The following is a 15204-nucleotide window of genomic DNA, read 5'->3' on the forward strand; positions in this document are numbered from 1 at the left end:
ATAATTAAGTAGCGCATCGATTGAACGACAAGCATTGTTATAATATTATTACACTCTGGCAGTGGGTGTCAAAATGAATGTTTTTAATGTGTTAAAAACTTTGCACCAGTGGTGGTAACAATGATATAAAAATTAATACTATACCTTCAATTAGTAATAAACTACTAGATTGTTCTTATTCATAACCATAATTGAAGCTACTATTCAATCTAAGTTAGAATAGATTAATTTATTATTACCGATGACAACAACAAGAACTATTCTTAGTCACAGTATTATTTAAGATAGATAGTTTCTATTGTAGTTGAATATCGATTGCTAATAATGGTAATTTTATCATAACGGACCGACAAGACTATCTTACAGTCTAGTTGAATATTCGAATCGATTATATAGTTTTCAGTTCTAATTTGTGTTACTATTTTATAACACAAATTTGAACACAATAACGTAAATTTGAATCTACAAACGACAAGCATCCACATGTTGCTCACTACTAGGTGTATACCCTTTAGTGAAAGTTTTCGAACATAATTTGAACACGATCACGTTAATTTGAATCTACATGTGACAAGCATCCACATGTTGCTTGCTACTAGGTGTATACCCTTGGGTAAAAGTTTTCGTCGACAGCAATAAAGATACGATTTATTATTTTTGATACTTATGTGCCTTGATTGTAGTCAAAGACGTAAACAAGTTGAAGGTAGAGAGTAGATATAGAAAATAAGAAAAGATGGAGAAAATCAATAGAGATAAAAGATTAACCTATTAGCAAAGTATAAAAATAGTTTAAGATACAATAGATCAGATCGACTGTTATTCTTGATGATGGTAGAGATATTATTATTTTAATCAAGACGAATTGATGGCGCCATCGTATTTGGTAGAGATATACAAAAATGACAGTAGTAATCAACTGATTGCATATCTGTCTTTTCTTTAACAGATTGTTTATATCCACGATGATCAATATGAGATAATAATATTTTTTTAAACTCAATCCTACCATGATTATCATTATTATTACCAACAATGATATTGTTATATTTAGAATTTGATTAGCATATATTATAGACTGATTTATTCAATATCTTCTTAATTTGATATTTTCTGGAATGATGATTATCATCTTTTCAAATCTTTGAATCATTCTATTCCAAAATCATGTTACTAACACAGACTATCTTGGGTTGTATTAAAATTTTAAAGCAGTAAAGACGATTTTATCATCTATTCTCTCTTTCTCTCTCGATCCTTTCGACCCATGTTGATCGATAGCATTTCTCAACTTGTCGACGATTGAATAAGTTGTTGTTGTCTTCTTCTTCATCCTTTTCCTCTTCTATCACGTGATGGGGCACTATTGATGATGGATTGGCAACAAGATGATAGAAATTAATAAGCCTACGAAGAGAATTAAATTGTTCATAATGCTTAATTATCATTCATATGATTGATGTATTGTATTCTTATCTATGAAAGAGTATTTTACTATTATAGTTAGATCAATAGAAGGCTGTCGATAACATTATTGCAAGATTAGATTGGATTGTTTGAGAAACATTAAATTGAAATGAGGAATAGATACGGCACAGACATCATTAGACTGGCTTTTATTCTTCCCACCTTTTATCTCGTAGTAACAGCCTATTACTATGCAATTTTAGCAGCATTCTTTTCTCTCTTTTTGTGTACTACATAAGTGGTTAGTTGAAAAGCAACACGAGTAACCAATGTGTGTGTACATTATATTAATTCCATAGGATTGCTTATTTATTCGTCATGATTGTAAAATAAAGTGTTGAATAACTGCTATTAAAATCAATCTTTCATGTCTCGTTCAATCATTTAGATAGAATACTAATGATTGCTTGCCTTTCTATTGATTATTAAAGAACTGGCTACCCAGGGCAATTTCCTTTCCATGAGTAGATTAGCATGGGTAGAAGTCTATTTCAAGTAATTTGATAATTAAGACAAGTTAATTTAGTGTTGAAAAGTTTCAATCAAAGACTGGGCTTCAATAATTTAAATAGCCACAGTTCCTTTTTTCTGGAATTTCTGATTGATTGATTGATTGACATCCAAGTAGAGTCTCTATATATACAATTATACAATTTAGCTATCCTTCTGTACACAAAATTCTTTCGTCTATTGTACACTTAATGTACAATATATATTGTATATACAGTCTAGAGAGAGAGAGAGAGTGAGAGAGATAGAAGGAAGTACAATTTGAAGATAGACATCTCTCGTCCTCTCTCTATATATGTTGATATAAGCCACTTTTCTTATTATTATTTATGTTCACTACTGTCAATCATGAGTAGTATCTTTAACATCATGGCGTCGTTGTGGTTGCAGTTGATCAAGAATGATTTAGTCTCAACCATCTATCCTTAAATCTAATTAAATTGCTCAATTTTTTCCTACCCTTCTCTCATCGACTAAACACCGTTATTCCTACGCCACCTTGTAATATTATTGTGCATGGTAATTGTTGGCTGTGTAGTCCATTCCAACATGCAATTACAATGATGGACATTAATGATCCCGACTTCAATCTCATGACAAGAACATCAACAGAGGCAGCAACATCAACAGCAGCATGGTTTAATTCAACGTATTCTTACCATTCAGGTAAGCCGATATCTAACCTATCATATTGGCATAGCCAATTCGATAAACGGAGATAGTCTAACCTTGCGGGATACTATAACATTCACTTTTTAACCTATTCTTCTGCCCAATAAAAGAAGCGATCATGACATCAAAATTACGTAGCCATTACTTTACCAAAGCTCACCATGACATCTATTGCTTAAACTACTGTATAAAATCAACAGATTCAATTTTCTCAACATGATTGTTGTTAAACAGCTAATCAGTGATCAACTTGAGTTTTTCTGAGTAAATTGTGAAATTTATTGTGCTATTCATACTTACTTTATGGATGATTGATTTTGTTACGCTATGGTTTCCTCTCCATCGTTGATGATGGGGTAAGACGGCTAGTCAAGGATTTGTCCATATCAATTTTCATCAAAATTTTAAATTGGATTTGATCACTTTTATTATTCCTAATTTCACATCCTTGATCGTTGTTCTTCCCTTTATATCAAGAATCGATTAATCATTTGCTGATCTAAGGGTGATAAATTTGTCTTATTGAACTGCATGAAAGACGAATCATGCTTACTGTTTGTATGTTAATGGATTATTTGTCTACTTGATGTAGATGGGTCAAGGTTATTCAGACGATTCGATTGCAGTTTAACATCCACTTGAAAGGTTTCATTCCTTTCTTAAATCCTCATCATCCATCACTATGACGATATTTGACTTGTTCTTGATTTATTGATCTACGGGTAGTGAAATTTATCTTGTTAAATTTCGTTAATGACAAATCATTATTATTGCTTGCGGTTTAATCAATCATTTGTTTTGATAACAAGGTATTTTCTGATGATTTGATTGTAGTTTCATATTAAAAGATGAAATGATTGAATCCTTTTCCCATCATCTATCATCATCATGACAACATCCATCCGTGATAATATTCTTCATTTGTTGATCGATGGGTAGTTCGATTTGCCTATCTTAATTGAAAAGGAATCCTCTCTCATTACTATTATATAGAATCAAAAATATCAGCAGTCTTTAGGAGGAGTTTATTTAAGTCTCATCATCGCTATCATAACGACTTTAATGTGTGAAATTATTCTTCACTCGTTAATCTATGGGTCGTAAAATTTACCAATCTTCAGTAATAGAAGAATCCTCTCCGATTACCGCGGCGTAGAATCAATGATTTCTCCAGTCTTGTGGAGGAGTTTATCCTCATTATCCATAGCTACTACCACAAGCATGGGCGACATGATTCTTCATTCGTTGATCTATTGGGTGTAAATTTGCCTAACTGGATTTAAAAAGAATTCTTTCGCATTCCTATCCAATTAAATCAATCTATAGTCTATTTATTCCTTAAGGGAAATTGGTTGTATCTCGTTTAATAAATGAATCCATGGCTAAAGTTCCTTTCTGCAATCTTTATCATTTATCGTTGAGTCCTTCTGTAGAGACTATATTCTTACTTTGTTGATCATTTAGGTGTAAATTTGTCTCTCTTAATTACAAAACAATCTTCTGCCTCGTTACTTTTCGATTAAATCAATCCAGGAGAATTATTCAATCTCGATTTAGAATTCAATCAATTGATCCAGTTTCTTTCCTTTCTCCTTATCATCGATCACTGCGACTGCTTTAATGGGAAATAAGATACCCGATTGGTAGATCGATCAATCGTTTCTTCTGCTTTAATGGATAATAAGATTCTCTATTCTGAGAATGATCGGTTGTCAATTAATCTGATCGATCGCTACTACTGCTTTAATGGGTAATAAGATTCTCGATTCGTAGATCGATCGTTTCTACAGCTTTATAATGCATATGCATAATAAGATTCTCGATTCTTAGATCGATCGGTTGCCAATTGATCTCATCGATGGCGATTACTCCTCTAATGAGAAATAAATTTTTCCATTCGTAGATCGATTGCAATTACTACTTTAATATGCAATAGAATTCTCGATTCGTAGATCAATTCATTACCAATGGATCTGTTTCGATTATGATCTCGGTGCAAAATGAATCTTTGAATCTAATTTCTTCCCACCGCCTTCATCATCCATTGCTACTACTGCTTTAAAAGGTGTCAATAGCTAGGTAATGTAATTCTCGATTTGAAGATCGAGCGGTTGCCCATGATTTGTTTAGATTGAAGGAGAATCTTCTCGCATTGCTATTGGATTGATTCTATATCCACTTCGTCTTCACAAGAGCTATTTGAGTATCTTGCATGGCAATGAAAAAGAGAATCTCATGATTCAACGCCTTTCATTAATCTCCATTAGCTGTCGTCATAACAGTTTCCATTAACTTTAATTAATTCATGATCTTATTCATGACTTGTTGACCTATTCGTTGTCAATTGGTCTGGCTGAGCGGAAAGAGGAATCGCTATGACTCCTTCAATCCTAATTGGTCATTTGTCCTACTTAGCCCTCAGAAGGAGGCCTTTTCCTACGTTGAATATTAGGTAGATATAAAATCAAACCATTCCTTTCCTTTCCTTAATCCTTACTATACATCACCATGACTACTTTAATTGATCAGATATAAATAATATTATTACTAACTTGTTGATCTATCCATTGCCAAATTGTCTCCTGAATCGTAAGGAAGAATCATCCTTACTCTTCGTGCATGAGTCGATGATTAATCCACTTTACTTGAACCAAAAGGGTTTTAAAGCGTTGAATTGAAGCTCAATATTCAATCTAATCATTTAATTCTAGTCCTTCCTTCCGATCCCGTAAGCATTGACCGAGTTTTCTACCTTATTACTATTTCCATTTGCCTTTGAGCAACACTTGTTGACATATTGCAGATTGTTGATGGATCCACAGCTTCAAACCGATGAAAACTTTGCCATTTTATCTAATGCTGCCAAGGATCTTTTTCGATCTTATATAAGTAGATTATCAAGTGAACATTGCTATGATATCATGTTGAGTTTATCCTTTCATGTCTGACCATCAATAAGTTTGATTCCAATATTATATCCTGATCAGAGACAAAAACGAAATTCCTTTAGATTACTAGAGAGCATTTTTTTTTTTTTTTTATGCCACTGTAAAGCATGGCCATCTTGGGCAGAAAATCTTGTTCGCTGTCTTCACCACTTTCGATAGTTTTACTCCCTCGTCATCCAATCTTCAGATTTAAAAAGTAATAATTCATTGGATATTCGATTGGATGTTGGAATGAAAACCTTTGTCAGTCAGTCCTATTCTAATTCTAGACTCATTATACGCTACAGTCTATACTTATGTCAACAAGCTCGTTAGCCATGCTTGGATAGCATGATGGCGGTTGTATCTTGGCTACCTCTACTCGTAGCGATACTCTAATCCATTCGATCTACTTCTTCCTCTCCCAATCTATCTTGCTCCTATACCTCTTATCCCCATCATTTGTCATTTTCTCTTCATGGACAAGCTATAACGATTTTAGCTTGTTGTGAGGAATTGAAAAAATTCTTGTATTGCATCTCCAAATCCTAACCGCTGAATTGTCAATTTCAGTAGAATAAAGTTTGTCCAAGGATAGAAATGAAATACCACAGCCAATATCAAGGTGTCGTAGAACTACGTTACACCATTCCTGCCATGATTCTGCAATATATTCTAAATATTGCCCATCTCTGCTATGACTGACCATCATTTTGCAGTAGAACTGTTGCAATAGAACAATTTACCTCTCTCGATCGGTAAAAAGAAATATTCCTACTCTTGATTTCGTTATTCGAAATACGAGTAGAACTGCTACTGCTAACCATTATTTCACGAATAGAACTATTGCAATAGGAAATTTGGCAATAGGGGAATAAATAATTTACTCAATACCTTGGAAGGGTAGTAAAGACCTAAAATGTTGCCCTAAAAAGCCGACAAGCACCGTGTTTAACAAGAGAATCTTAATTAAACCAATTCGTCCATGCTCAGCGATCGGTTATGGACGGTAGCCTACAGGCGCCAACTCAATAATTGGGGATAGGCACTTGCGTTCAAAAAGCAGCAGGATACGAAATATTATAAAAGTTTGCTATCCCGCTGGATAGACTTAATGAGTTATATCCTATAGGTTACAAAATATCTCAGGATCGCTATAGAATTTCTGTTTTTCATTTATCGCTATTTTAGATCACGATGGTAGCAATTACTGGCCAATGGAGCGCGATGAATTTACACAAGCTGCCAGCGTTGATGAAGAAGAAAGGTAAATAACAAGACTAAATCCTATTAAAGGAGCTTTCACCATGAACTCGATCTTATTAGAGTATCGTAGTATCATCGTTATCCTTCCAACATACTGTAAAACCCAATACTATTTGACTTGAAGAACCATTTCTGTTAAAGGAGATTATTAGTTCAAAATCTAAATTTGAAGAGAATACTTGACTATCGTTGCATGGCGAAGCAAGTTCTCTAGCATATCCAAGCAACAGACAAGAGAAGAAGATAAGATATAGAGCAAAGTGATTTTACCTTCAATGACGGTAGTAGTAGTAGAGAATTCTCTCATTTCTCAAATCGTAGTTAGAAATGAGCAGAACGCGATAGATTACAAGTTCTTCAGCATAGAATGCCTAAGCTGCGGCAAATCCATTCGCTTCTGTATCTATATTTTCGTGAAGAAATTTCGACCGCACAGATATCCAAGTCATGATAAACTAAGCGCTACTAACTGCATGGATTAAAATCTAGTTTGTCATCGTAGCCTTCAGTTATGTAGCGAAAAAATTTTCAACTCCATGGAAGACATTATGAACGAAATTTCTCTTAATCACCGTATGGCTTAAAAATCGACTTTATTAATAAGCTAAGGGCTAATAACTGCATGGACTAAAATCTAGTTTATCATCGTAGCCTTCAGTTATGTAGCGAAGAAATTTTCAACTCCATGGAAGACATTACGAACGAAGTTTCTCTTAATCACCGTATGGGTTAAAAATCGAGTCAGCAGTCACATTCTTTGCTAATTCTACTTACTTCATTAGTATAAGGAATCACGTTAAACCTTGAAGCAGTTTTATAACCAACCATAAATAGGATACAATTTTATTTCTAGTACTAAACAAACTGTCATAATGAATCACTTTGATTGACTCCGATTGCTATCTAGATATGTTCATCCCGGCGAAAGTAGAGACCTGTGGGATATTATTAAAAGCTCGCTCAATTTTCAAGAATTAAATCAAGTTTTAGAAAGTTTAGATTTACTTATGGAAGAAGCCAGTAAGTTCAAGAGAAATTTTCTTTGTCCAACCTTTATATTGAATCATATCGGCAATAAATAATATAAGTCTAGAGCCATAAGTTTGTTCGTTTCATGATTCGGTGGATTGCTTTCTGAAAAATACGTCTATTTTTTCCTTTGCCACCAGTTTATTTCATTTTGCAAATTTTGATTTTATTCCTGCTATCTATATTAAACTTGTATAAGTCGCATCATCCATTTTTTTCCATTCCCAAACTCTGCTTGACACTGTAATTATTTCAATATATTAACATTGCATCAGTCTTTCATGGATTCTTGATTTCTCCTTCTATATCGATTGATTGAAATTTGTATTCATTCCATCCCTTAGCTTATCATATTCATAGTACATTTTGAATCTTCTATTTTTGCCTTAATTGGAGAATATGACCACGCCGCTAATTTTAAAGGATGACATTCACGTCTACTTTACTTAGCACAAGTAGTTGTATATGATCGTAAATTCATTTCTTACAGACCTTTCCATGTTATATTATTACAGGATAGAATTAGGCTTGATCCAAGCGACATTAAATTAATCGTGCTCAAGTGTTTAGTGCTATAAATTGTAACGTGAATACTTCCAATAAGATCGAAAATTGAATGGCGTAGAATAGTTATAGCCATATCGATATGTCTAGCTAAAGTCCGAGTAGAGAGCAAAAACGGGCTTTAGTTGGCTATGCGAGTGCTTTAAGTAGAATATTAATCATATGAATACACTTTATTGCTGTATTATGTTAAAATTGGAGATCCTGATTTCTCCATATCTATATTTATATCTATCGCTCCATATCTACAGCCATTTTTGACGCTAATTTGGATATTATTTCGTGACATTGCTAATTTTAAATGACTACACTTCGCTCACTTGCCTAGAGTTTACTAGCACATATATCCGGTAGTGCATAAGTATCAGTCTTTTCCATTCCCATTTTGCCATGACTGCTTGATCACAATTTTATTAGTATTTAATTTGGATAAATTATCTTCTTTGCGAATTCCTCAATCTTAATCTAAGCGATATATCATGGCGCTCATGAGTTGATACTTTTCAGGGTTATACAATTATTCCAATGCTATCGCTATGAAAATGCATTGTTGCAGTAATTCATGTATCATGTTGTTAGAGGACAGAGTATATCTAGATCTAGGCAATATTGAAGAGTACTTATAATTTCTACTTTCTTCAAACCACGTATCGTTATCCCTTAATGATATGATAGGTCCAAATCTTCGCGCTGAAATGATGGAACAAATACCTCAAGTTGCCAATTATTTAGTTCAAGACTGTCAGATGCCAACGGCAATGTCTGATTACTTATTACCTATTGTATTAAAGAGTTTAATGGATCCTTACATAGAAGTATGCATAAAAATTGATATATAATCGACAAGGTAAATTATTATCGAAATATTCTATTAATATGCAATTATTTCTTTATTTCAGGTTAGAAAAATAAGTCAGGCGACCTTGATCGTCATGTTGATGAAAAATCTAATTAGTCAAGGTTATCCTTGATTCGATTTTTATTAGCATAATAAAACATTTTATTTGTTTTCTGACTCGTTGTTTAATTATTTAAAAAAAAATATAGAGGATATTGAAGACCAAATATGCCAAGTTTTATTTGAAATGAGTCATCCTGATTGCAGTGATGAAAATCGTTGTGAATCTGTCTGTGTATGTCTTTCTTGTCCTTTCTCAGATATGCAATGGATAGAGGCATCAATTAGGCTACTATACTATTTCATTTTATGCCTTGCTAGTAGCTAAAAGATTTTAAAATAAGATGATATTGGTAGCGCTGTATAGGTAATATTTTAATGATTAAAATAATATGATATCAAAATATCCGTAGATTATGGCTAGGATGGCCCAACAAATTGAGGAGGAAATTGCTCAGCGTTCAATTTTGCCTCGATTTGAACAATTATGTAAAGATGAGTTCTCACAAATGCGCAAAGCTTGCGCTGAAAATATCGGTGATATCTGCAATGCCATTGGTAGTAGTAAAACGGAAGAAATTCTCGTAAGATATGCTTATATAAGAGTTCTACCTATTTTGTCAGTATAAGTTTATGTTCTATTAGTAATCTTTCTTACGAGATTTTTAAAAGTTCCAATTGAACTGTCTAATCATCTCTATTTTAGCTACCAATTTTTATCAAATTAAGCCGTGATGAAATATGGGGAGTGCGAAAGGTTCATTTCAATTTCATTTGAAGTATATCTAAAAGGGAATCATTATGTAAGAATAAATGGATTACTACTATTCCTTGTAGGCTTGTGCTGACAATATTATGGCTGTTTCTTTCGCTGTCTCACTCCATCTCCGGCATAGCGTTCTAGCTGCTATTGCAATCGATTTATTGCAAGATAAATCGAAATGGGTAAGACTTTAACTAGAATATTAAACTGGACAATAAATTTAACTATCTAATAATATGGAATTCTTATAGGTACGCATGGGAGCCTATAAATCTCTTGGCCAATTTATCTTTTCATTTGTTGATTCCGAAGATAATACTATTACCAATAATAATAGCGATACTACTGATTTAGCTAGAAAAATTTTACCTGACTTAGATCTACAAAATCATCAATTCATTGGAGGAATAGCTACGTAAGTAGAACATTTGTCGATGTTATGATATGAGTTGGATGCATTTCTACTTTAGATTGAGTGGTAGAGACAGAGGTTTTGAATTTGAAACGAGAAGAAAAGGATAAATTAAATTATTCAACTCACTAAACATTTTTAATGCATAGTAACTGCTTACTATTCGTTATAAAAGCACTTAAAATGATTTTAGATGCGACAACATCAATGATTAGATGGTTGAAAGAGAAAAGATTTAAAATCAACTTACCAAAAAGTTTTTAAAAATGCAGAACAACTTGTTACTAGTTATAAAAGCAATTACAGCGATTTTACATGCAATTAGAACAATTTTAAATGCAATAACATAGTCAACGAACAGATCGAAACAAAGGAGTTCTGATAGAGATACTGCTTTTACAACTAAAGGAGAAATACTCAAAATAAAATGATTTAATTCATTGATCGACTGCAGACTTATAAATAACAGTAGAAAAGATTTACGATGCTACTAACACAATTTTTTTCATGACTACTTATAAAATTGAAATCTTAGGATTGATCCAATCGATACTGGTAGCATTACTGGTGCTTTAGCTGGACAATTGCCATTCCCATGGCAAGATGGAAATAATCAATTTACTACTCGAACTTTAGGAAATTTTACGCATAAATCAGTGGACGATATTGTCAATCAATTAGCTTCCATGACAGTTGATAATAATGGCGATATAAATAATTTACCATATCCAGTCAAAAAGGTTCGTTAATAGCTGGGACAAAGTCAATTTAGAGTATAGCACTTGATTTGAATTATACTTTAACCCTTGAAGGGTATTTTTTGTGGATAAAATTAAGCATTAATTGATCTATCAGACCAAATCAATTCTCTCTCTTCCATAGAACCGATCTCGAGCCTCCTCTTTAAATAGCAGTATCTCAGCAAGTCCAATCTTGTTCTCTACTAAATCGGTCAATAATGGCGACCAGGCTATCGAACAAGTAAGTTTACTTCTAAATCGAATAAATCAACTGCAAGAAACAGTAATGGATAACCTGAATCAAACTTGAGGATGATGGAGAAAGATTTTTCTTCCTTGAAGTAGCTCTTGAAAGATTTTTCGACTATCTCGATCAAGTTATTCCTGCCCATTCTTCTTTCGATAGAATATAACTTGAAACACCGCCATTGCTATAATGATTCTTAATTCATCGTTGTTATTTTAGTATTCTACTTACTGCATATCTTGAATAAGATCAATGATTAAAATTATTGCGATATTTTTTATATTTAGTATCTACTCAGAGGTAGTAGCAATACTTTTGATGGAATAATTTTTAGATTGGAATACGACTTTCCTTCATTAAACATTATATAAATTAGATTAAAGATTTGTTCGAGATTGCGTCATAACAGATGTATCTGCTCTATTTTTTTAGGATCTTATACCGCAAACTTTATTGGATAATTATTTAGCTATGGTCAATCCGGAAGTAATAGAAAAAGTCGATGTACAGCTGCCCTATTTTTGCGCTTATAACTTACCAGCAGTAACACTAGCTTTAGGTAGAAGATATTGGCACTATTTAAAACGTGTCTACGCTTCCTTGGCAATTAATCCACAGGTATGATTCCTCCCTTTTCTACTTTTTACTGTGTATTAATCTTTGCAAAATTGAAGCATTTCTAGTGGAAAGAATATATTTTCTGCATCAAATCTATAGTTAAAGTGGCCAAAAATCTACATGTAGTTTCCACCATCTTATTTCTCATGAAAAGTGCCCATTTATAAAATCATTTATTAAGATGACGGAAATCTCCATTTCGTATGCAGCGTAATATTGCTTTCAAATTTATTTTGACGATTTCTAATGGAAAGAATCCGTTCATAAATCTTTCCTCAAGATAGCGAAAAATATTCATTTCATTTCCTTAATAGTATTTCTACAAAATTATTATTTGATCATTTTAACAAAAAGAGTACGTTCATACAATTATTCATCAAGATGTAGCAAATGTAAATTTAGTTTGTAAAGTAATGTTGACTTGAAATTTATTTTTAAAGGTGAAAGTTCGGCGTACTTTAGCTCATTCCTTTATCGATATGGCATTAATACTTGGAATGGATATTACTACAAAAGATTTAGTGCCCGTATTCCATGAATTTATGCAAGACAGTAAAGAAGAGGTTGCAATATTTTTTCGTATATACTCTATAATCTTAATTCTATTAGCTCATCCATCGATTTTTAATTAACTCTTATACTAGGTTCGAATGGGCATTTTAAAACATCTGCATCAATTTATTCAAGTAAGACAGTGGGAAATGAAACATTGTCAATATTGTAGTCTGCTATTTTCCTAAAAATCAATTCATTCCTATCCTTTTATAGCTACTGCCTTACCAAATTCAAATTCAATATCTTCCATTATTGAAAGAGTTTATCCCTTCTTATTCCAGCTCTAACTGGAGGATGAGATTTGATTATATCCAGTATGCACTTATCCGACATGATCATACTTCATTTCTTCTGGACACTGTTTAAGATATCATCTTAACCCTCATTTTACCTATTTATGATTATACTACATTAGGCAACTTATTTTACTATCAGAAATCTATCCTCCTGCAGAATTGTACACCTTTTTTTGCCCTGTAGCTTTAAATTTAGCTGCTGATTCGGTAGCAAGTGTTCGCAAGAAAGCAAATGTATTGGTTAGTTTAAAATAGATTAAAATAAAAAATCAATCTTGAATTCGCTAATCAAGTAATTTATGATCCTTTCTGGTCAATGATTGATATTTTAGATTTGCGATTTGATGAAGCGATTTCGAGAATTTTCAGATCTTACACTATGGGATAGTTTTTGCCAGGAGATTGTTACTATATTTTCAAATCATCCACACTGGTTACGACGCCAAGAGTAAGTTACTTTAAAATTTCCTATGGTATATTTGGTTAGAGTTGTAATAGACATGTAGAATGCTGATTACTATTTAAGAGTAAAGAATCTTTCTGCTATTATTACGGTTCTTATTCTAATAAGGAAAATATTTTTTGGCTTTTCTTGGAGTATTTCGATAATTCCTAGGCAGAATGCTGTTACGATATTAATTTTATTTCCATTAGCAATATTTCATGCTTGTAAAAGTACATTTATAAAACACAATGTTATTAATTACAAGAAAAATTTGGTAGAAAGTATCGTTTTTAGTCCTAGGTAGAATTTCGTTAAAATATTAACTTTACTTCCTTTACCAACATTTCAACGCCATTCATTGTAATATAAAATATTATGTTATTAATTACAAGAAGAATTAAGTAGATAGTATGGTTCTTACTCCTAGGCGAATTCGGCTATGATATTAACTTTATTTCTCTCACTAGCATTTCAACGCCGTAAAAGTACATTTCTAAAAGACTATTTTATCAGTTACAAGAAGAATTCGGTAGAAAGCATCGTTTCTAGTCCTAGGCAGAATTCTGATACAATATCAACTACATTTCCGTCAATAATTTTTTAACGGCATAAAAGTACTCTTATAAACACTATGCTACTAATTGCACGAAGAATTGAGTAGAATGCATCATTTTAGCTTATTCAAGTGTAACCATTCTAATAGGCAGTAGACTAACTTATATTGAAGGTTTTCTATGTCAATATAGCTGTCATGAGTTAACTTTACTATTCTCAAATATATTCTAGGTATACCCACTTATGTCAAAGTTTACTTGAAAATCAAAGTGAAACTCCTGAAGATTTTGCAGTTCGTTTTCTGCCCAGCCTACTTGAATTGGCCACTGATAAAGTACCCAATGTGCGGCTTGGAGTTGCAAGAACATTAAGCCAAACAATATCCAAGATTGGTAAAGCTTTCTTTCATGATATTACTCTTTGCTTATTGCATAATTTTAATCCTATAGTCTAGTAAAACATCATAGCTTAAAGTAATATCAATAGTTTCATTTTTCAAATCAAATTAAGAAGTGAAACAAATCTATCCACTGATAGGAAGCTTTTAAAGTGTTATTTCGTAGTAATTACAAAATCAAACTAAGAAATAAAGCAAATCTATCCAGGGATCATTTTGATTGCAGTGCTCTAATGATAAAATGTACAATTTCTTGCAGATTTTTACCTCTATCCTTCAGAGCAGGATTCATTTAATCAAAGTAAATTAACATCAACTCTTGCAAACTTAGCTAACGATCCAGATCCTGATGTGCAATATTATGCTACTGTATTTCTCCATGTAAGCTCAACTAGTGATTGATTGATAAACACGGTGGCCTCATGGCTAAATTATTAATGAATTATTATTAACTTTCCTATTTCTAGTGATTACTAATCGGGCAAAGGAGGAAAATTTAAGTATTATATATCATATAATACCTAGTAAAACTTAAAATTTACAGGAACCTATTTACGATATTGTTAAAGTCAATGATGTGCTCCATACTCATAAATTTTATATCAAACAACCGAATAATATCATTATCCGGCCACCTTATCCACCTAATTGTCATATTTTACTCACTTCAAATCAACTAAGCCTTAATATAATGTATTGCCACAAAGTTTGCAAACTTAATCCGACTAATTTCTTAATCACTTCCATTTATTGTGTGATTTAAAAAAAAATGCTTACTCTGGATGTTATAATAATAATATTTATTACTATATGGGATAATTCACTGAAAATATGTAATATATA

At 32.4% G+C, this 15204-nt stretch overlaps 1 protein-coding gene across 1 annotated transcript; it reads left to right on the plus strand.

Moving 5' to 3' along the window:
* Nucleotides 1-2540: 2540 nt before the first annotated feature.
* Nucleotides 2541-14418, plus strand: TRIADDRAFT_55822 (uncharacterized protein; the record flags this gene model as incomplete). The annotated part of the gene is made up of 19 exons (XM_002111576.1): nucleotides 2541-2643; nucleotides 6768-6843; nucleotides 7750-7862; nucleotides 9111-9250; nucleotides 9335-9395; nucleotides 9483-9568; nucleotides 9747-9917; nucleotides 10040-10090; nucleotides 10171-10278; nucleotides 10348-10511; nucleotides 11044-11248; nucleotides 11391-11489; nucleotides 11928-12113; nucleotides 12554-12676; nucleotides 12758-12799; nucleotides 12882-12982; nucleotides 13084-13204; nucleotides 13297-13412; nucleotides 14196-14418. The coding sequence occupies 19 exons, from the start codon at nucleotides 2541-2543 to the stop codon at nucleotides 14416-14418; spliced, it is 2289 nt and encodes a 762-aa protein (XP_002111612.1).
* Between the last annotated feature and the right edge of the window lie 786 nt (nucleotides 14419-15204).

This window comes from Trichoplax adhaerens, genomic scaffold (genome assembly GCF_000150275.1).
Source record: "Trichoplax adhaerens TRIADscaffold_4 genomic scaffold, whole genome shotgun sequence".
NCBI lineage: Eukaryota > Metazoa > Placozoa > Uniplacotomia > Trichoplacea > Trichoplacidae > Trichoplax > Trichoplax adhaerens.